This window comes from Protopterus annectens, chromosome 5.part1 (genome assembly GCF_019279795.1).
Source record: "Protopterus annectens isolate FY-2018-M chromosome 5.part1, PAN1.0, whole genome shotgun sequence".
NCBI classification, from domain to species: domain Eukaryota; kingdom Metazoa; phylum Chordata; order Ceratodontiformes; family Protopteridae; genus Protopterus; species Protopterus annectens.
In genome coordinates, this window is record NC_056736.1 from 616529729 (window position 1) to 616553649 (window position 23921).

The following is a 23921-nucleotide window of genomic DNA, read 5'->3' on the forward strand; positions in this document are numbered from 1 at the left end:
CGCAATTAGAACTAAAGAATATGCATTTAAACCTTTACAAACTGCAAACAGTACAGTCCACGTAGAAAAGAATACCTCAAAAGCCTACCCAAATGTACATCCTCGCCATAAAAACAAGCACAAACAACACATATACGGATAAGAATGCAAACATTTAATAAGTAAAAAAATCTAAAAAATACTGTTCTACCAGGAAAGCTGTTGCTTAAAATGAAACACTTCTTGGAGCAAGTCCTTTGGGTTAGCATTAGCTTTGTTTTACAAGATCAACAGAAAAGAAAAATTATCCGTCCTTAGTCTTCAGGAGAGGATGGACCAAGAACAAGACCCACAGTTCTCTTTCACTGTTAGTTTCATTTACAGGTTGCAGTTTGTGCCAAAATGCAGTTCCAAAGGAAAAACGGTACTTACAGGAAATAAACAGATTGCACCAGAATACAATCCAAAAGGGTTTTCCATATTAGAGATAGTAGCATACTTCCACAGTTTAGAAAAAGTTCCTTCCAGTCTCTCTAGATTTATTGCAGCTACATACTTATTTCTTAGAACAGAATTATCCTTCCCCAACCTGCACAGGAGAACAGATCAGCAGACAACATTCCTTAAGCCAAAGTACACTTTCTAACTTCTTCATTATGGTATCTCATTCACAAAAAATGGAATGTGGAATCTCTCTGTCTATCCCAGGCCTTCAAGCTTCCATGCAAATTCTCTCTCTCATTCTCTCTCTGATGAAATCTCTACCATAAGCCCACTGATCTTCACACTTTTAAGCCTCCATTTTAAAGAAGGACCCCCCTTCCTCTTCCATTCTGGGATTGTGAGCTCTCTCTCTCTCCTTCCCTCACTCATTCTCTAGTGGAGGACACTTGAATTTTCACTCATGAACTTTGAGTGGCATTAGTTATACCTTGGGTGGGGGGGGGGTCTACATCTTGTTACCTTCCCAACCCAGACCTTTGGGTAGGAGCGTCTTCCCTTGCCTACCAGCATCACTTCAGGTCATCTTTCCTGATGGTAGTATGGCTTTTTAGAGTCAACCACACTGGCCACGGGGTGGTGCAGTGGTATACTGATTAGCATTGTTGCCTCATAGCAAGAGGTTCTCCAGTTCAGTTCTTGGATGGGGTGCCTTCTGTGCAGAGTATGCATGTCCTCCCTGCATTCACGTGGGTTTCCTCCATGTGCTCTGGTTTCCTCCCACATTCCAAAGACATACAGTAGGTGGCCTAAACACTCTAAATTGGCCTTAGGTGTGTGTGTGTGTGAATGCACATGTGTGTGTGGTGCACCCTTTGATGAGGGTTAGGCCTTGGGCTAGCAACCTGAGTCCATAAAACCCATAACTGCTAAGAAACGAGTGTTGAAAGGTGCACATTGCCCAGTGTACCACATGGTGTGTAGAAAGAAAAGAGAGAGAGAGAGAGGGGGAGACAGTTGCCGTGACAACTACCTGCAGTAGTGCCATTTACTCTGCTTCCCCTACTCACAAAAGGTTTTGTACCCTTGTCAGGGTCACGTCTATAGTTATGGTCATAGTTGTGTCTTTCAATTGTCTTAGGGTAGACTTCAGGTCCTTATGTGGATGGTCAGCTTACTGAACATCTTCACATCTGCAAGCTTTTTTACTGATAAACTTTTATTAATTTTTCTTTATTTATTTAAAAAGCATAAATCTCCTGTTTGTAATCTTTAGTTTTTAAGTTGTGGATCTTCTGTAGCATGTCTTTAATTTGCAGAGGCCTTTCTCTCGCATGCAGCTGCATTTCTTTTATCTTGAAGCTCAGTCTTTATTAAGTCCTGTTGACTCTGTGTGACAATCTTCAATGAAGCTTCAGACATACAGAACACCTCTACTGGAGGGAACTTTTAAATACGTTTTTGGCTAGGCTGTAACGATCTGCTGACTCGTTGCCTGCCAATCAGCGTATAAACAAATCTGAAGCAAGTACAGTGACACATTTTGGAAAGTTATTCTCCCTGTAGTGAAATGAAAATAACATACTTTTCTCAGTAGCAAACTATGGAGCACATATTAGTAATGGAATTGCAAACAGTTGTTAACTTTCACATATACATTTTTTGTAACAGCCACATGATGAAGGACAGGTATCACATGGCCAAACAGAAGGTCCAAATATATCTTTTTAACTCTAACATTCTCAAGAGCATTATGAGATTGTTACTCATTCTTGTATGAAACTCCCTATGCAGCTGAAACACATCACCAGCACACTATGATGCATCCTGCTGGTGAACTGACCTCTCAACAGCACACAAATAATATGCTTACAGAAGAGTGGCACCTACAGTAAATACGGCAGTTTGCAATCCTAGTAATACTACAATGGTATTCCATCTATGCTAAAAAAAGCACTGTTTCATAAAGGAGGGCAGCATTCTGTGAGACACATGGCAATAAGAAAAAAGATTTTCAATACTGTTTTTTTTTTGTTCACCAAACTAGTTTCCAAAGCTATTTAAACACCAACCTGCTTAAAATTACATTGCATGTCATCCAGAAAATTATTACAGGTATTGTTATTATTATAATAAACGGTGGGTGGGAGGCTGACATAATGGTTAAGGTGCTTACTTTGCAAATACAAAGTGCAGGGTTTGATTCTCACATGGGGTAATTGGCTAGGCTTAAAATGGCCCACAAGGGCACTTAGCCTAGTACTAGTTTATGTTGGGAGGGTGGCCTAATGGTTAAGGTGTTTGCCTTACAAACACAAGGTGCAGGGTTTGAGTCTCATAAGGGATAACTGGCTAGGCTTACAATGGGTCACAAGGGCAGTTAGCTTAGTACTAACCTATGAACCCGATCTATAAGGCTTTCTGTATAGAATTTTTCAGGCATGGAATAGTACAATGTCACACCCATCTTGTGAATTCTTGCTATTGCTATGTCTAAAAGTATGGAAAAATGCATACATAAATAAAACACCTTAGATACATTAAGAAATTCAGGTAAAATACATGATGGCATGTAGTACAGGGTGTTAGGTGCTAGGGGTTGTGTCCATTTTTGTTAAAAGGACCCCAGATGAGTGGTGAGACTTAAGAAGTTTATTATTATAGCAAGACGCAAAGGCTGCAGACCCCGCCACTAGGGAGGTACACAGTGGAAACCACAGCCCACACAGCTGAATCCTTTATAAATGCTTTCTACAGACACCTTCAAGAATGCATGGATCATGCAATCCCAAATAAAACCAAGACCCATTCCCCCAAAGGCAGGCATCCTGTCTGGTGGACCCCAGCCATTAACAAGCTTTACAACAGGAGAAGGAAGCTACTACATGACAGAGCAAAATCCCCAAAAGGGAAGGCATCTCTGATCAGTACTAGCAAAAAACTACGATCACTCATAAAATCATCCAAGGCTAACTTTGAGAGAAAAATCGCAAAAGACACTAAAGACAATCACAAGACCTTCTTTAGTTACGTTAAAAACCTGGGTGGAAACTCCCAGATATGCTCAGAGTTAGTCCAAAATGACAAAAAATACACTGAACCCACAGACATTGCCAACATACTGGCAGACAGGTTCAGTGCAAATCCCCCCCCCCCAAAAAGGAGCAATATCTATCCCAGCAGAGTGTAGCCTCCCTGACATCTCAGATGCCCAGGTGAGAGCTGCACTCTCCAAAGCTAAAAACACAGCATCAATGGGACCAGACGGTGTCCTGGGTTGCGTGCTACATGAACTCCAAGAGGAACTAAACCAGCACATAAGGCTGCTGTTTAATCTTAGCCTTACTACAGGATACATACCCAAAGAATGGCGTACAGCAACAGTGGTCCCACTCCACAAAGGAGGTGCTTCTACGGACCCTGGAAATTACTGCCCCATAAGCTTGATGAGCCTGGTCTGCAAAGCTATGGAGAGGATCATTATGGAACTCATAAACAAAGACATTGGGGACCTACAGACACTGGATCCTACCCAATTCGGCTTTGTTAGGGGCAGATCCTGCCTTTTGAACCTGGTCAACTTTTTTGAAACAGTCACTAAGGCCATTGATGAGGGTAAGGCAGTTCACACAGCCTACCTTGATCTTGCAAAAGCCTTCGACACAATACCCCACTCGGGCATCATAGACAAGCTCACCAGCTTAAATGTAAACCCATATGTCATAAGATGGGTTGCAAACTGGCTCAAGGACAGAACCCACAAGGTCAGAATTGCTGGAGCCATGTCAGACTCTAAGCCAGTCACAAGCGGTGTCCCACAGGGCTCAGTCCTGGGACCCCTCTTGTTCGGCATTTATTTTTCCGAGGTGCAAGCAAACAAAGGAGGATTGTGGCTGACAAAGTTCACAGATGACTGCAAACTGGGTGCCATAACTGATACTCCAGTGGACACAAGCATCCTTCAGAAAGGCCTCATAGAAATGGATAACTGGTGCCAGAGCCATGGCCTTAAACTGAATGCCAAAAAATGTATAGTCATACCCTTTGGGAAAAATAAAGTACCCACAAATTACCACATAGGTGGTAATCCATTAAGTACGGAAGAAGTAATCAGGGACCTAGGGACCCAAATTGACAGTAACCTCTCATTTGACACTCACATTGCCAAGGTGGTTAGGAAGACCTTCTATATTACCCACCTTATCATGAAAGGATTCACATCTAGATCAAGAGAGGTCATTGTGCCCCTATACTCTTCCCTTATCAGGCCCATAATTGAGTATAATGCCCCATTTGGGATGTACCTTACCCGACACCTGCAGCAGCTAGAAAGACCCCAAAAGTACCTCACCAAGAGGATCAAGGGTCTCAAACATATGTCATATGCTGCCTGGCTGAAGAAACTCCAGCTCTATTCAGTCACATACCGCCTACTCAGAGGCGATCTATGCCTGACGTACAAGGCCATATCCAATCCGGAATTAATGGACATGCTCCACCTCAGAAAATCCAAATCCACCAGAGCCACGAGAGCGAGAGATTTGAACCTCAGCACAGAAATAAATAGGATGTGCTGGAGGGACAGATTCATAACCCAGAGGTTCCCTACACTCTGGAAGAGAATCCCAGTCCATGTTAGGCAGAGCCCCTCACTGACTCTCTTCAAGACAAATCTTGACGAATGGATGGGAGATCATAGGTTTACCCCAGGGGTCATCTCTGTGTCACTACTAGACAGAGGCACAGTAAACTAAACCCTAAATGGGCATAGTATTCTCATTCCAAGGAGTGGCGAAAGCCACACACACTCTGGCTAGGCTTATAAATACCCTAGGGCAGATAGCCTAGTATGAACCTATGAACCTATGAACCTATAAAGCATTCATCCTACAACAAAAAAGAAAATCAAATTTATACAGAACGTACTTTTAGCCAACCATTTTTGGCAAAAAAATTGCAATATCTTTGATTTCAGAAACATTGCATGGATCCTGCTGCAACATCTGAACATGCATGTTGTATTCCACCATACTGGAGTTACTGCTGCATTATGTTGCTTTCTGTTTACAGTATGGCATTGCACTGTGCTCTGTTTGCACTGTATTGTACTGGGCAGAACTGGATTGCACTAAAAGAGGCAATGTTACAGTTTCAGCAGTTCAGTGTGATTTGTTTTGTAGCTTGCTCACCAGAATGTGAACATGCTTCTATCCATCATCATCACTGTGAAGGGTTTGTTAACAAGAAATGCCATATTGGATCTGAAATATTGAATTTGAGATACGGAATAAAATTTAAAGCATCATATATATTACATCAGTGTCGCTTAGATTTAATCAGGGAAATGAAAGCACAGGGTATCAGAGTTTGAGATACTTCAATGGGTCAAGTGCTTAAAGATATAGCTGGGAGAAACAACACACATCTCAGCTGGGCACAAGAATTTGAGCCATTGTATAAGGTTTGGGGCATTGCAGAATCACAGTCTTCTTCTTTTGGATTTTCCTGGTTAGGGGTCGCCACAGCAGATCACCTGTCTGCTCATAATTGGCAGTGGAGTTTTACAGTGTTGAGTTGCCAGCCTGGCACCCAACCTTCCACAGAAGGCACACACACATGCAGACACTCATGCCTAGGGCCAATTTAGAGTGTCCAATCCACCTACAGCATGTCTTTGGGATGTGGGAGGAAACAGAAGCACCCGGAGGAAACCCACATGACCACAGGGAGGACATGCAGACTCTGCACAGGAGGCACCCCAGCCAAGGCTCAAAACGGAGAACCTCTTGCTGTGAGGTGGCAATGCTAACCGCTGCACCACTGCGGCTGCCCTCATTGCAGAATCACAGTATCTTTCTAAAAAGGAATGTGAATTTTTTTTTTAATTTTATCTATGTATCTATTTGTTAACCACTAGACAAATGGAGGTGGAAAGAATCAAATCTGGTTCTTGACTACTTGAAGCACATCATAGGTTCAAAGGTTCATAGGTTCATAGGTTCATAGGTTGGTACTAGGCTATCGGCCCTAGGGCATATACAAGCCTAGCCATAACAATTCCCTGGCTATTTCTTTCCACACTATTCACTTTCCTGGACCCCTGGGTGACTGACGTGATCCCCGGGGTGAATTTCATTTCTCCCATCCAATCGTCAAAGTTCCATTTGAAGAGGGCCAAGGAGGCACTCTGCTTGACATGTATGGGCAGTCTATTCCAGAGTCTGGGGAGTCTCTGGGTCAGGAACCTATCCCTCCAGCATGTTTTGTTTATTGTGCTGACAAGGTTTAGATCTCTGGAGCGTGTGGCTCTGAGGGATTGGGATTTCTTTAAGTGTAGCATGTCCAACAGCTCTGGGTTTGACATGGCCTTGTATGTTAAGCAGAGATCGCCTCTGAGTAGACGATATGCCACAGAGTATAGCTGGTGTTTTTTAAGGCGGTCATGCATAGGGCATCTGCTTTAGGCCTGTGATTCTTTTAGTGAGGTATTTCTGCAGCCTTTCTAGTTGTTACAGATGTCTTGAGAGGTACATTCTAAATGGGGCATTGTATTTTATAATGTGTCTAATGAGGGATGAGTACAGTGGGACAATGACCTCCTTTTTTCTGGATGAAAAGCCCTTAGTGATGAGGTGTGCCACATAGAAGGATTTCCTGACTGTTGTGGTGATGTGGTTATTGAAGGTGAGACCACTGTCCACCTGTGTCCCTAAGTCTCTTATCACACTTTTGGTGTTTAGTGTACTGCCACCTATGTGGTAATTCACGGGTACATGTTTTTTCCCCAAAGGGGATAACTATACATTTCTTGGCATTGAGCTTGATTGAGCCCATGGCTCTGGCACCAAGCATCTGTTTCTGTAAGGCCCTTTTGTAGAGTATCCACATAATTTGGGGATTCAATAATGGCTTCCAGTTTGCAGTCATCTGCGAACTTTGTTAGCCAGAGTCCCTTAGTGTTGGCCTGTACTTCAGAGAAGTAGATGCCAAACAAGAACAGTCCCAGGACTGAACCCTGAGGTACTCCACTTGTCACTTGTCTGGAGATGGATTTGGAGTCAGCTACATTTACAATGTGGGTTCTGTCAGTAAGCCAGTTGGCAACCCATCGAGTGATGTAGGGATTAATGCCCAGCTTAGTAAGTTTATCTATGATTCCAGAGTGGGGGATGGTGCAAAAGTTCTTGGCAAGGTCCAGATAGGCTGTGTGGACTGCCTTACCCTCATCCACAGCTCTGGAGACTGATTAGGAGAAGTCAATCAGGTTCAGGAGACAAGATTGTCCCTTCACAAACCCAAACTGGGTGGGGTCCAATGTTTGAAGGTTGCCAATATCTTTGTTTATAAGTTCCATGATAATACATTCCATGGCCTTGCAGATCAGGCTCATCAAACTGATGGGGTGGTAGTTCCTGGGATCCAAGGTGGATCCCCCCTTGTGGAGTGGGATAACTGTAGCTGTGCGCCACTCAGTGGGCATGAAGCCTGAGGTGAGGGTATGACTAAACATGACACTTAGGTGAGGTGCTAGATTTTGTAGTTCATGTAGTACACAGCCCGGGATGTCATCTGGTCCCATGGTTGCTGTATTCTTAGCTTTGGAGAGTGCATTTTTTACCTGTGTGGCTGTTATTACCAGAATTTGGCAATCTTCCAGTATTGAGATGGGCCGTTTAGGGGGTGAGAGGGGGGCGAAGTTGGCACTGAATCAATCTGCCCGGATATTTCCAATATCCTTGGGATCAGTATATTTAATGCCATTCTGTTGTAGCTCAGAGCAGATCTGAGCATTGCTATTTAGATTCTTGACATAGTTATAGAATGCCTTGTGATTGTGTTTGGAATCTTTGACCATTTTATTTTCGTAACTAGCTTTGGAGGATTTTACGAGGTATCTCAGCTTCTTACTGAGGCTGATAAGGGAATTTTTTGCATCGTGGGATTTTCCTCTTTTTCTGCAACAGCTTCTTCCTTTTGTTGTCATTAACAAAAGTGAGCTTTAATCCTCTGGGTTTACAGCCAGACTAGCAGACAAGGATATACTGTTGCACACTGGCATGTGTGGGGCAGCTGTATAACTTAAGCAATTGGCAAACAACATTGTTTGTTTATTTATTTATTAGTAAAAGGACAGGAAATAATTGATTAAACAATGTAGTAATTGCCACTTCCTCTCAGTTTTATGACAAATTCTAGTCTTTATGACCTGTAGCATTTATATATTCACACACACACACACACACACACACACACACACACACACACACACACACACACACACACACACGCGCAGATAATAGTTACATAGACAGCTATAGGTATATTTATAGATAGCTAGATTTTGATACTTTTTTGTGGGGTACTGGTTAGGAATTGCAATCCATATACATTGTGGCCTATTCGGAGGCAATACACTCACTACATTTGCCTTATCTTAACTACTGATGCATTACCACCCTGTGGAGAAATACCATTTAATAAAAATAACAGAATTGTTTTAATTGTCTCTGTGTCTCTCTTTAACAAATGTATAATTAACCAACTGAATAAAATATAATGAAGTGTAATGAAATAACCATTTCCTGCTGCAATACTTTGCCCCATCTGTTTGCTTCTTGATAAGGTATTAGTACCCTGAAAATGTCTAGTTTCATAAAGTTATCATATACTGAATATGAAAAAAAACTGCCTTCTAAAAATATGCTGCTTATAAACACACTTTGTATAAACAAATGTTATTCTTACAATTCACCTAGACTTTCCAATGGTGAAAAGGCTTTTTCTGACAGGTAGGTTATGTGATTTCTCCGAAGAGACCTAAAGGCAAAGAGAAAAGAAACTTTCATTAATAATAATAAAGTCAAATTTTCCAATTTTAGTAATATTGTCATGAAGTATATGACAGCAAAATACCAGGACAAAATAACCAGAAGATGACTATGTCTTGCATGATACAAGAAAGTAATGCAATATTAGTATCTGTGACTATGGTGAAATCAAAAGCATTAGGTACATTATTATATACTCTGAAAGTCAAACATGGATAGTCTAGTTGTATAGCTGTGTAGAAGGCATTAAACTTGTATTTGTGCCGTACATGGCTGCCAGACAATTAAATAAGAAAAGGACATGCATCTAATATAACTTACATAACTGCAGATTTGCAGATACACAGCACCTGATATTGTCTCTGTGTTTTTCTAGCGATCTGCACAGTTTAATGCTGTCGACAGTATAACATTACAGAGTATGTATTATATTGTCAGTTGTACCCCAACATAGCTTTGAAAGGTAATTCTGGACTGAACAGTCTTAGCTGTTGCATAGAGAAACAGTGTTAGACTTTGTTAGTACTGATGTTGTTAAGGATTACTGTCCATGAAGGCTATCATTTTAAAAGTATGCATCTAAAAAAGTCAGGGATGTCAAACATAATTTTTCTTTCACACAAAAACACAGAACTGATATACAATGCAAATCAAATCCTAATGGAATCTGGGAGACTATCACAGCTCTCATCTTCTCTCTCTGTAAGAGGAAACATATCATATACACAGTACTGGGGTATACAGAGGAAACCATACCATATACACAGTACTGGAGTATACAGAGGAAACCATAACATATACAAGATACTGGGGTATAAAGAGTAAACCATACCATATACACAGTACTGGGGTATACAGAGGAAACCATACCATATACACAGTACTGGGGTATACAGAGTAAACCATACCATATACACAGTACTGGGGTATACAGAGGAAACCATACCATATACACAGTACTGGGGTATACAGAGGAAACCATAACATATACACAGTACTGGGGTATACAGAGTAAACCATACCATATACACAGTACTGGGGTACACAGAGGAAACCATAACATATACAAGGTACTGGGGTATAAAGAGTAAACCATACCATATACACAGTACTGGGGTATACAGAGGAAACCATACCATATACACAGTACTGGGGTATGCTGCAGAGGGTGGTAATGTCTGATCATGAAAATAAACTGATTTAGAAAAAAAAAACTTTTTTCTTTTTTGCTCTTCACAATATTGTGATTGATGATGTTTACTCAGAGTCTGTTCTGTGTGAATTTGTTTCACAGCCCTATTTGCAGAATGTCTGAAACATTTCAAATTGTATTTCAGACTATGAGAAAAACACCTATTTTAATCATATAGGCAAAAGAATGTCATGTTACTTAACATATACATTATTCCCAGCAGAAATCTCAGGTCTGCCTTAGTTTAGTAAAAAAGGATTGTGATTTTCTGAGGAAAAAAAACATGATGATAAAGGTGAGGACATGAAATGTAGCTCATGTACCAACATGGCGTATCAGGAATATATATTTTCATTGTATGGCTATCCATTTCATTCCTCTATTATTCATTCAGGCTTTACCAGAACATTTAGGCAGAGAAGTTCAGCAAATGGTACCAATGTTATGGTTAGACAAATAGTGAAAAGTGGGACCAATTAAAGTTTTATCATTTAATTCACTATTTTGGATAAAATTTTAAAAGATCCCAGAGGGGATCTTGAGAATCTAGATACAATACAAGGAATTAATATGCCAGCCAAGGTTAAATGTAATGTGGAACCTAACTTAAATGATCAGAGTTCTTTAAAAAATGTTTAGAAATTATGATCAGCCAAGTTATGAATTGGGTACTTAGTATTTAGTTTTATTGGGATGTTTATATGGACCAAGTTGCCCATGGTTAACAATGGTTAACAACTCATAAAACATGACATTTTTATATATTTTTATATTTTCGATACTATTATATCAATTAAAATAAACTTCAGTAAACTAACTAATACCAAAATAAACAACAAAAAGTAGAACAGACACTCCAGAACAAAGTTCAATGCACTTCAACGAATGTTAATGGAATAAAACTGCAGACTGACTGCTTTTGTCTTACAAACAAAAATACTTCATCACTCTATTTTGGAGTGTCCATTCCACTTTTTAGTTTTTTATATATTAAAATAAATTGTATATGTGTAATTACTTTTAGGTTTTTGTTCTTTAAATCAATCTGTGTATGCAACATACATTGTTTTTAGAGTTTTTATTTTTCATAACAAGCAATGTGTATAAACTTTTGTTTGGGATGTTTTGAACTTAGTGACTAAAGATATTTGTGTTTGTCTGCTTATCATAATGTAATAGAATGAATGGCAACTTCCATGAAATTTTGAAACAATTGTGAATTTGAACTTAAGTGACATGAAACAGCTTTCAAATGCCAATCTACTGTTTTAACCAAAAATCAACCCACAAACTTCTGAACCAAAACAATAAATACCAAAAATAAAGCCACAAAAGGAAGCCACAACGAGATATTTTATTGATTAGCACTTTCATTCATACAAATGCATAGAACTTCATCAGCTAAAAAGCTCCTTCCAGACAGACATTTAAACAGAAAAGCAGATAGTTCCATCAAGTGTACAATACCACATCTACAAAAAAAAAATGTAATGGTGCATCCAAAACACATTTAAAACACATATAAAACTCTTACTATTATTACTATTATTGTATAAAACCAACTAATCACTTCTACAAACTCTATTTTTGAGAACTAATAAACAATTAATTGTTGTATTCTACAAACTCTATACTTTCATATTTTTGAGAACTAATAAACAATTACTTGTCGTATTCTCATTTAAACCAGATTTGTCTGTTGCATCAAAATATGTTTGTTTGTGTCTTTCGGCTTTTCCTGATTAGGGGTTGCCACAGTGGATCTCCGGTCCGCTAATGATTGGCAGTTGATTTTTACATAGCGGCATGCCAGGCCTGACGCACAACCTTCAACGAAGGTATGCCCATTCATGCATGTCTCCACGCAGAAGACACTCTACCTAAGAATCGAACTGGACAGCGTCTTACTGTGAGGCGACAACGCTACCACAGCACCACCACCACGGGTCTGTTGCATCAAAATATAATTGCCAAAATAATTCTTGGGCTCCAAGATGAGCCACCCAATTACATCCTTTTTTAAAAAAGGTAACCCTCTCTTAAATAAAAAATTTAAACATTTTAAAAGCCATGTAATTTACAGAATGATTATAAAGGGCATTAGTCAAAATTCCCCTAGAAATATCATAAACATGCTGATATATCCTTTTTCTCAGGACCTTCTCAGTTTGCCCACATAAAAAGCTGGGCAACTTAAACAATACACCATCCCTTTTGTACTACAATTAAATTTACCATGAAGAGGCAAAATTCTGGGATTATGAGCCAACATAAAATTTGCCCCTTCCCAAATAAACCTGCACTGTGAGTAATATTCACATGTTTTCATTCCGTTATTACCTAAAGAGGAGTTGGGGGAACCATTCTAAGTCTTATAGGTTCATAGGTTCATAAGTGTTTACTAGGCTAACAACCACTAAGCCTAGCCATGCATCCCAAATCTCTGACAAGTTCTGATAGCCTTGATAAGTGTAAGCCTGGGAGATGAACCATTTACAGGTTACCTGTGTCCATTAGAGACATAGGTGCCAAACCAGGGATGGAGTTCCGGTCTCCCATCTAATTGTCCAAGTTGCACTTGATTTGGGTTAGGGAGAAACTCTGCTTTACATGGATGGGGAGCCTGTTCCATAGATGGGGTAGTCTCTGGGATATACACCTATCTCTCCAGCAGGTCCTATTTTTATCACAGGCAAGGTTTAATCTTTAGAACAGGTAATGCTGGTGCTGTTTGTTTTGTGGATATGCAGGAGGTCCATCAGAGTGGTGTCTGACAATGCCCTATATGCTAAGCATAAATCTCCTCTCCAAAGTCTGTAGGAGACAGAATACAGGGATAGGGCCTTGAGCCAGTCTGCATAGGACATACTAATTATGCCCTGTATTCTTTTAATGAGGAAACTCTGTGGATGTTCCAGTTGTTGGATATGCCTGGTTAGGTACATATCAAAAGGGGCATTATACTCAATGATAGGTCTGATGAATGCCGAATACAGTCTTCTCAAAATACTGCTTTCAATTCTTTTATTTTTATAAACTCCAGGACTCCAAACTTATAGATCCAGGCTTGAATAGCAACTGCAATATTGCCCCTGTTTTAAAGTTAAAATCTTATTTCAGGTAACTCTTAACATTTACATTTAAACACTTTTTTAACCACACCCTTTTAGTACTCAACATATTGTGTAAGATAGGTTAAAAAATGAAAAAAATGGTGATGTTTTTCTTTCAGGTAAATGTACAGAAGAACACTTAGTTGTTACTATTTTGTACACTAGGGGTAACCTGTATATTAACCAGGTTCCAGTGTAATGTACATATACACTTCTATTAAGAAGTGATATTCTCCTTATAGATTGTTAAATCATCGCCGTTTACTTTGTGCTCCTGTCATTTGTCAAGGTGTAATTATGAGGTATTGCCTCTTTTGTAAATATAGGTATTTGTTTTGATCTATTTTAAACATATCTCTGGCAGTATAGTTGGTTTTATATACAATAGAGTTGTTAACAAAATATTTGTACATAGCATTGTCATTTCTTAGAAAAGGTTTTATTATTAATATTATTTTAGGACCTATCAAATGTGTTTAAGATAGGTTAGTTTTATTTTGGTGTTTGTCAAAACTGATTACGTCACAAGTTTTGAGCTTTTCTGTATTTTAAAAAAAATGTTCGCCGCTCAGAGGTAATCAAATGACATCATTTCCTCTTAGAGCTTTTAAAAGTAAAGTGATGCTTGAATGTACTGTTTTTTTACCTGTGAAAAAGCCACGGATTTCCGTAGCGAAAACGTTTCAGTTAAATAAAACACGTTTGGTTTTTAATCGTTGTTTGGGTCCTGCTTGCTGACAAGGAACTCGCTTTGAAGGTTTATTATTTTTATAAACTAACAATATTTTCTCACCCAAAATGCCTGCATATGTTAAAGGGTCAGTAATATTGTTCCAAATTTTCTCCAAAATAAATCTTATATCCTTTGTGGCACCATTGTATTCATACAAAACACATCAACATTTGTTCTTGTTATTAATACCATTGATGACTCTCAGTTTCAATGCTAGTTACAATACGCAGAAATATGGTATTTCTGCCCCTAAATATCGCCTACTTCATAGTCTCAACTATAATAGACAGCTAGTCTCTCTCCTAAAATGTCCCAGCCAAAATATCCAATTCATCTACAAAATGTGTATCATCAGAGACTAATGTAGACAATCTAATCATCTGCCCTTAAAGGACATTTCTCTTTTACCAGGTGGGGAGATAAAAACTACTAAAATGCAACAAACTGTTACAATGAGTAGATTTTCTGAAAATGGTGGACAAAGAATAATTACTAACACTATTTTATAAATAGTAGCATCCAAAAAAAAATAATTTTACTAAGATCAAAATTTACTGAAAAGATAAAAATGAAGTAGTGCTATTAATATATTCAACAAATTAAAAAAATGTTTTATGTTACCAGACCACAAGATGAAAATGTCATATAGGTAATGTAAATATAATTATAAATGAGCAGACAAAAAATCTGAAGCAAAAACATATAACTTTTCCCACTGCCACAGAAAGATGTTGGAAAAATAGGGGCAGAATCCCCCTTGGCAGCACACCATGCCTATTAATGATGGGATGCTGTTGAGGAACAACCGAGGAACATGGATATTGAATCAGTATAGGGAGAGGAGTAGTGGCTTACCATGGCTGCAGATTAGTTTGGGGCTCCTTGTAATGCTCCCCACCACTGTAGTAATGCTGTGAAGTGTGTCAAATATTTAACGTAATTTTTATGATGTTTTATGTTTTTTCTAATTTTTCCTTTTTTTAAATGCATGTTTGTGCAGTGCAGCGTGGAGAGCAGCAATGCCAAGATGTGCTCACATATAGACAGCTGACACCTGCCAGACATCTAAAAATAGAAATCAGATGTATTTAACTTGTTTATCTCTAGGTTTGTTTACGTGTGTTTTTGCATGTTTGCATGGCACAGGGTGGTGCACAGCAATGCTAACAGGTAGCTCAGTAGTATATGTGAAGGTATAGTAGTTTTCATAATATCCAAGTAGTCTAATGGGTAGAGTTATGGCTATATGTGTTGTAGGTCTTGTGTTCGAATCCATAGCAGGCAGAACATGTCTATAACTGAATGTACTAATTTAGTATAATTTAATAACAAAATTGTAAAATATGGCACTGCTGCACTCTGCTGAGCTCTGCTCAACCATGCTAAACACCGCATAAATATCATAACGGTTGTTAATATTTGCGCTGTAATAACCTTTGCTAAACCATAGTTCTGCAAGTTTTCCCACTGCTCAGCTCTGCTTTGCTGGTTTGCACACTGCTAATTGATGCGGCACTTTTTTGAATGTTGCTCAATGACGTGTAAGGGTGGGAAAACAACCAATATTAAGCCCAATAGGTGGAAATTCTGCAGTAGTCATTGGAGTTCAATCAACTGTTGGTATGGTTGGTGGTGTTGGTGAAGGTGTGCTCTTTTGGGCACAGAGATGGGGCCTTCAGGATTCCAGGATCATGATAAGGCTTCTTGTTAAAAAACATGAACCCTGTCTGATGCAGGGTGGATTCCAGGACTCAGAGTGTAAGACAGAGGCCTGGGACCATTTAGGCCAGGGAACTCACCAGTGTTATTGGTATCTCCCACACAGGTGAGCAGTTTCATTACCATTATGAAGACCTGAAAAGGAGAAAGAGAGGAACCCTGGACACCTGGGTCCAAGAGGCAAGAGATGGGAATGCCCCACAAGTATGTACGTATGTCTTCCCCTGTCTTACCAAAATGCAAGCTGAATGTCTGCAAAACTGGTATGCATAATTGTATGCTTCACTTGCAACAGCTGCAGCTGAGAGGGCTCGCAATGTTGAGTCCCATGCCGGGTACCTGGCCAGGTTGCACCATGAACATGGTAAGTATGCATTTAGTATGCCAACTGTAGTGCAACAAGCAAGTAAGAATAAAGTATTTACTGCAATAAAGTATACTCAAGAAAAAGTGTAGTGCAATAAATGGGGAAATAGAACTGTAGTGCAATAAATGGGCAATTAGAGCTGCAGAGCTGTAGTGCACTAAATGAACAAGAAGAACTGCATTTCAATAAAACAATAACAGTACCAATAACAGTAAGCAAAATGTTGTTCAGCAGGATTGTGCTGTCATAACCATTGCAGTAGAGCCGTATGCATTGATTGTCTATGGTAAGGTTGCTGCAGTTAAGTGTGACACTGTAATAGCTGTAGCCTGCAAATCTAATGGCCTGTGAATTGGATTGCTTAACTCATAATACTGCCCAAGGCTGTCTCTAGGCCAGTATTGGTCACATAATGCTTTCTCCTCAGACATCAGGTAATAAAAGTATATGGGTGAGGTAGCCCAGTCCATGGGCAGATATCGTGTGTGGACTTCACAGATATTTCAAACCAGTAACAATAAAACATGCTCACTAGCATTGTTGATTCTAAATTAAATATTATTTTAATACATACAGTATGATTGTATAACATGCGTGTGTGTTCTTCTGTCACTGCAGTCTAGTATAACACTGTAATAGTACTAGAATGCCAGAGGAATGTCCTGTAACTTGTATTGCTCAATTCATAGTATAGTTCTAGGTGATCTCTAGGTAAGTATCATTCAATCAATAGTCAGCAATGACTCAGTAGCTCAGTCTGTTAAATGCTTTCTATGCAGTACATTTTGCTACATACACAGTCCTGGGTTCGAATCCAGTGGTATGTAGCACTAAATTTCAGTAGCAGTCATGTAATGCTCACATTTTCTCTCTCACCAGGAACACAACAAATACATGGATGAGGTAGCCCATATTATGAGCAGATATTGTGTTTATATTTCACAGAATGTTAACATCAATACCAAGAACGTGTTCATCAGCATTGCTGATTCATAAATAAAGCTTTGTAATCCCAGTATGGCTATATCCCTTGCATGTCTGAACTAAGTTGCTGCAGTCAATTATTACATTATTTGCAGGTGTCCCCTGCAGTCACAGCTATTGGATTCTACTCCCATGCCTGCCAACTAAGGCATGACGGCTGTCTAATTTACTTACTGTACACAAACATGCCTCTCAAGTGTCATAATTTCTTGTAATGAAATTAAAACTGCCTAATCCATCTGCCACATGATTAACAGATAAATTATTACCTGGAATGCAATGTATTACCAAATCCTTTAACAGTATATCTAGGTAGTTATATAAATTCACATTATATGAAACTGTTCTGTGTAGTGGTGTACCTGCATTTGTTATTGCTTGGCCCATAGTAACCCAAGCTAACAGCTTGAGAGGTATGCATGTGCTGCATTGGCTACAGGAGAATTGTAGTCTCTCTACTCAAAACTGACACGACACACCGTGGAGTATTTATTATCAGTGTTTTCAGAGATATAATCTGCAGTGTCAGTATTGGAATTTTTTTCTCTCTCTCTGTCCCCTCCCCTTATCTTTATTTATTTACTACTGTTATTTATTATTATGATTTAATATTAACAGATTTTGCAAAACTAGCTGTATTTTGGAAAAATGTGGTTGATTATTGTTATGTTTTATTATGATTTAATAATAACATATTTTCTTTAACTATATTTTGGAAAATGTGGTTGATTACTGTTATGTGTTTTATTATGATGCAATATTAACATATTTGGTAAACTAACTGTTTTGTTGGCCTTATAGTTTACTTCATACTGACATGCTGTTACCATACTGACTGTTATGTTACTTAATGTTGTGTTGCACATAATATACGTTAATAAGTATTTGGATGAATAGATATGATGTTTTATTCTGTTAATACTAACAATGGCTTGGTTGTTACTAACCATAACTTATTACTATACCTCATTTACCACAGCATGTCAAGGTAAGTCAGTTCTGGCTGATCCTCCTACCTTTCCTCAATCAGCCATGGCATCAGATCCCAGCACATCTAGGACCCAGACCAGTGGTGCCTCCTCTGCTGCCTCTGTACTACCTACAGTGTCGGGTAGTACTACCACCCCATGGAAAGGGTTTGATCCCCCCTCTGGGAGTAGTGGTGAAGGGGGAGTTGTCACATGAGTGGAGCCATCTGTCTTGGTGAGCAGGATAGTGCACAGTGGCTATGACCACCTCCTATGCCAGACTGAGGGCATGCTGGCCAACCTGGTGGGCAGCCTCACCCTGGTGCTCAGCCTCCAGCACTGCCACCTTCAGGGCAGTGATGTAGCAGTGCTGACAGTCCCATGGGTGGGGACATGAGTCATGGTGCGGCCATCTGGAGGCACATGGGACTTAGATTCCACAAAAGCCTCCCTATTCAAGGTGTTCACCCCCTCATGTGTCACACACCTCTCCTGTCTGTTGTCTTGTCTGTTTGCCACTGCATCCTCACCTACCCAACTTACCTCCCCCACACATACCTATGTCACTTCCCCAACATTTACACTTTAAAAAAAAAGGGCACCTGTCCCCCCAAAAATATTTTCCCATACATAGCTCTCCATTTCGCACACATGTCCACTAGACACACGTAATTCAGTCCACCTGGCTTGACAATGGAGTTATGTTCTCCCCACCCCTCCGTCTGGGGTGGAGAAGTCAAAGTCATGTACAAATTCTGTCAAAGTGCACAGTTTTGCTGTACAAGAAATGGATAGCTATGGCTCTTTCTTACACCCATCCTTCACATCCCTACCTGCCTTTCACTATATTTTCCCCCTGCTTGCCCCCATTTTGCCACTTTCTTATCTCCCATTTTTTCTTTTATTTATATTTTTTAGCGTGACACTGTGTGATGCACACCACCACACAGCTTCACTTAGCTCGGCTTAATAGAGCTATAATGACTGTATGCGCTTATCATAGCCTAAGACACATCAACAAAATAAACACCTCTGCCATGTATCAAACCCAAGCCAATCACTCCTACAGCACACTGCATTAACCTGCCATGCAAAGCAACTCTTTATTAACACAGGTGGTTTAAACAAAACATAAGCAATTGCCAGTTACATCATTAGGTGTGTTTCAGCAGAGCTGAGCACTGTGCTGCGCCATGCAAATTGGAATAAAAAGTAATGGAAAACTTGGTGGTGTACGTTGGGCTCTAGTCCAATAGTACACAACTAGACAGCCACATATATTGTAGTTTGAAGAGGTACATTCACTGATAATCATCAAAAATTATATGCTTGTACACCTTGCCTTGTCATCAAATTAATTACAAACACCTGATATTTTACCAATATGTGCCTTAACTGCCCTGCAACAAAGAACCTTTGCATTGATGTCTCTTTCTTCATCAGGATAGTACAAAATCTAATCCAACCAACCAATTTTTACTTTAACATAAGCCCCACAGTTGGTCATTTCTCCTTTTTCCCACATACCAATAATATAAAGAGGTTGCTATTTAGCTCTATCCTCATAGTCAAGCATATCTAACATGGCTAAAAATACGTATACCGCTTCTTTAGTTCCATTTTCTCCTTCTGTGCTTATGGGATAGTTCATCTACTGCATTCTCTAATATTCACCTATTTCCCCATCCTACTATCCCTAACTGAAACATGGTTAAAACCTACAACACCTGATAGTGAATTCCTCACACCCGGATATAATGTTTTATGCAAAGATAGATTATCCAAAAAAGGGGGTGGGTAGCATTACTTTTAAAAAAATAACCTGAAAATATACTCTATAGATAGTCCTATCCCTTTCCTCAATACCACAGATCTTCTTCTAGCCAAACTCAAACTTAGTGATAGAAAATCTATCAATATTATCTCTGGATATATTCCCCCAGGCAACAATATTCCTTCCTTTGAAGCCCTTCTACACTGAGTTAATCAAAATCTACCCCAAGAAACAATTATTCCAGGTGACTTTAATATAGATTGGCATACTTGCTCAACTACTAACCCCACCAACCATATTAATCTCTATTAACTTCACCCGAGTCACTCACACTAGCACTATGCTAGGAAACAATAAAACCAAAGAAAGTCTCCTAGTTTGGATCTTGATAAACAATATCAATACCCCATATCAATCAGGTGTCCTACCTGACACCCTCAGTGACCACCAACCCACCTTCCTACTAAAACTCAAATCCCATAGCAACTGTAGCCCAATATATCAAACTAGCTGGAACAAACATATTTCGACCCAAACAGTTTTAAACTTGAAGTAAAATACCAAAACTGGAACACACTAAAGGAAATTCCCCTAGAGGAAACTGTTAATCAGTTCAACAGCTCTTTCCTAAAGATCCTAAATGCCCATGCCCCCTGCCCCCTTTCGCACCAGAAAAGTGAAAATTAACTCTTCTCCCTGGCTCACCAAAGAGACCAAAAATAAGACTGCACAAAGAAATAGAGCCTGGCACCACTGGAGAGCCACAAAAACCATAACAACTAGACAACAATTTAAAAAACTTAGAAATGAAACCAAGAAAGCTATTCTTACAAGACAAAAATAATTATTTCCTACATTTGCAAAATGGGCACCAACATAATCCCAGAAAATTCTGGTCAGCAATAAATAAACTACTTTGCCCTGGTAAATCCCCCACCCCACCACCAACCTCCACTACTGAAATCACAGCTATAACTAGTTCTTTCAATAAATACTTCATTAAGACCATCTCCAAACTAGTTCAACAACCCACTACAAATACTAACAATCTCCTCAAACTCCCAGTCAACCCCAACACCACCTTCCAGTTCCAACCTATCTCCACCAATTACATCAAAAAATTACTAACTAAACTTAAACCTACCACCTTGGCAGCTGATGGCATTCCTGCAGAATACCTTCAGCTGGCTGCCAATGAGATAGCCTACCCTGTTGCCATTCTGCTTAACATGTCCATATCAGAAAGCACTGTACCACCTATCTGGAAGACTTCCTACATTATTCCATTACATAAAGGCGGTACATCCACTGAACTCACCAGCTATCACCCTATAGCTATCCTGTCCCCATTAGCTAAAATTCTTGAAAAATGTATACACCACCAACTCATGCCATACCTACTAAATAACCAACTACTTTCTCCAACCCAGCACAGATTCTGACCTGCCCACAGTATGACCACAGCCCTTCTCTCCTTTACAGACCCCATCAACCAAAACAGACACACATTCTAATAAACTAACATTTGCCATATTCCTAGATCTCTCAAAAGCCTTCAGTATGGTTAATCATCCCAAACTGCTCCACCCCCTTACTGATCTCAGTCTTAGTCATCACTCCCTAGCCTGGTTCCAAAACTATCTGCAAGACAGAGAACAATCAGTCCGATGGGACAACAGCCAATCCTCTCTACTACCACTTACAACTAGAGTCTGTCAAGGGTCCATTCTAGGTCCCCTTCTATTCTCCATCTTCATTAATGATTTCCACAATATCTGCCAAGGTGCAACTATCATACAATATGCTGATGACTCAACTTTAGTCTGCTCAGCCAATAAACCCCACAAACTCCTCTCCATCACCCAAAACGCCTTCCAAACTACCGAAGCATGTTTTTTTAATGAAAACCTTTTACTTAATGCCAAAAAGACCAAACTTCTGCTATTTAAACCTAACAAATCAGCCCCAATGCCCATCCCGTTCAATATCTCATCCAGAGATGGGACTATCATCTCCCCAGTCACTCATACCAAACTGCTAGATGTCACTATTGACAACAACCTCAGGTTTAATATACATATAAATGAAACTATTAAAAACATCCACAAAAAATGGGCAGTTTTTATAACAATAATCCATTCCTAACCCCAACTGCTATAACAACCATAGCCCAAACCCACTTCCTCTCCCCACTACTATACACTGCCCCCCATCTTAACTAACCTACCTAAAACCCAAATGTCCAAGCTCAACATCTGCTATAATCAGATTGCCAGATTTGCCACCAGTGCCCCCTATCGTGCTCACCACTGTCGGTCACTTAATTGGCTTTAATTCCCAAATCTCCTCACACTTCATCAGCTCCCTTTTGCCCACAAACTCTTACTATTTCCCAATAAAACACAGGCACTATCTAACCTACCTAAATTACAAGCCAATCCCAGACAACTTCGCTCTAGTGACAAAAGACTAATCAAGGTCGCTAAATTCGATAATTCAGCAAGCGACTCCGTCTTCCCCAACCACATCGGTAAATTCTGGAATGCATTACCCTCCGCCATCATCTCGGCCAACTCAATGACTACAGTCAAAAAACTACTTAAAGAACATCTCATGCTCACTAAGCAATGCCCTCGCCACCCCCCAGGTTGACCCTACCCCGCTGTTGCTCCCACTCTCGTCCATGCCTCGCACAGAAAGCATAATCAAAAACTCTTTTTTACTCCATTTTTACTTAGATCTCTTAAGCTATTTTTCCTATGGAATCTATTACATTCCAAACACGATCCTACTTTTTACCTTAAAAACCACGAAATTTCGAAATATTCTTGCCATTACCAGGATCATTGCACTATCAAACTGTAAAACCTATTCAATTTGGTAAACAACGTGTTTCTGGTACTTAAGCAACTATATAATGTAAACCTATGCAATCTTATAAGACAATGTCCTTTCCCAGACAATTTGCTTACTATGTATTAATAACTCACTTGTATGTTAGTATTGGTTGGAGGAGCTTTTCTCCCCGGGCCTCCACTAAAAATGGGCATGTATCCAGCCGGAATCTCCCGGACAACAAATGTAAAATAAATAAATAGACAAAATACCTAAGCTACCTTAGGACTGGTCACCATATTATTAGCAGTCATCTGAAAGAACCTAGGCTACACTACCTTAGGACTCGTCACCATATTATTAGCAGTCATCTGAAAGAACCTAGGCAAACTTATTATATTTCTTTCCACTGTTAGGCATTAGTAGCACTACTGCTTAGCAATCTGCATTAGTTGAACTGCAACTGTCTTCTAAACCTTAAGTTTTTTTACAAGTAATAAATGGAAGTAAAGAAATACGATTAGGCAACACATCTTTTTACCACACCACCCTCAGATATCAACAGCAGTATTTCTTGAATTACGTGTGAAAAAAGAAATGGGATTGTAACCTGAATACATCTTCTGAAAAAAAATATCCTAACCTGGATGGCCCAGTTGTGCAGCAGTAGGGTTGTCTCCTCACAGCAATAGGTTCTCCAGTTTGATTCTCGGCTGGGGTGCCTTCTGTGTGGAGTCTGCATGTCCTCCCTGTGTTTGTGTGGGTTTCCTCCAGGTGGTCTGATTTCCTCCCGCATTACAAAGACTTGTATCTGGAGTGTTTCTCCCTGGTCCTCCACTGAAAATTGGCTTTGTTCCAAGTTGGACTTTCCTGGTTAACAAATGTTAAATAAATAAATAACCTGAGACAAAAGAAAGATGCTATAAAGATAAAGCAAGTTAGGACAATTAAAGGAGTACAGTGACAAATAACTGGATGAGGATGGAAA

At 39.5% G+C, this 23921-nt stretch overlaps 1 protein-coding gene across 1 annotated transcript in view; it reads right to left on the reverse strand.

The window, feature by feature from the left end:
• The window catches only part of RXFP2 (relaxin family peptide receptor 2), a 1960183-nt gene that overhangs the window by 172219 nt on the left and 1764043 nt on the right, over positions 1 to 23921 (reverse strand). The window contains exon 11 of the mRNA XM_044073236.1: positions 9166 to 9237. Coding sequence (XP_043929171.1) covers positions 9166 to 9237 — 72 coding nt within the window. The remainder of the gene's footprint in view (positions 1 to 9165; positions 9238 to 23921) is intronic.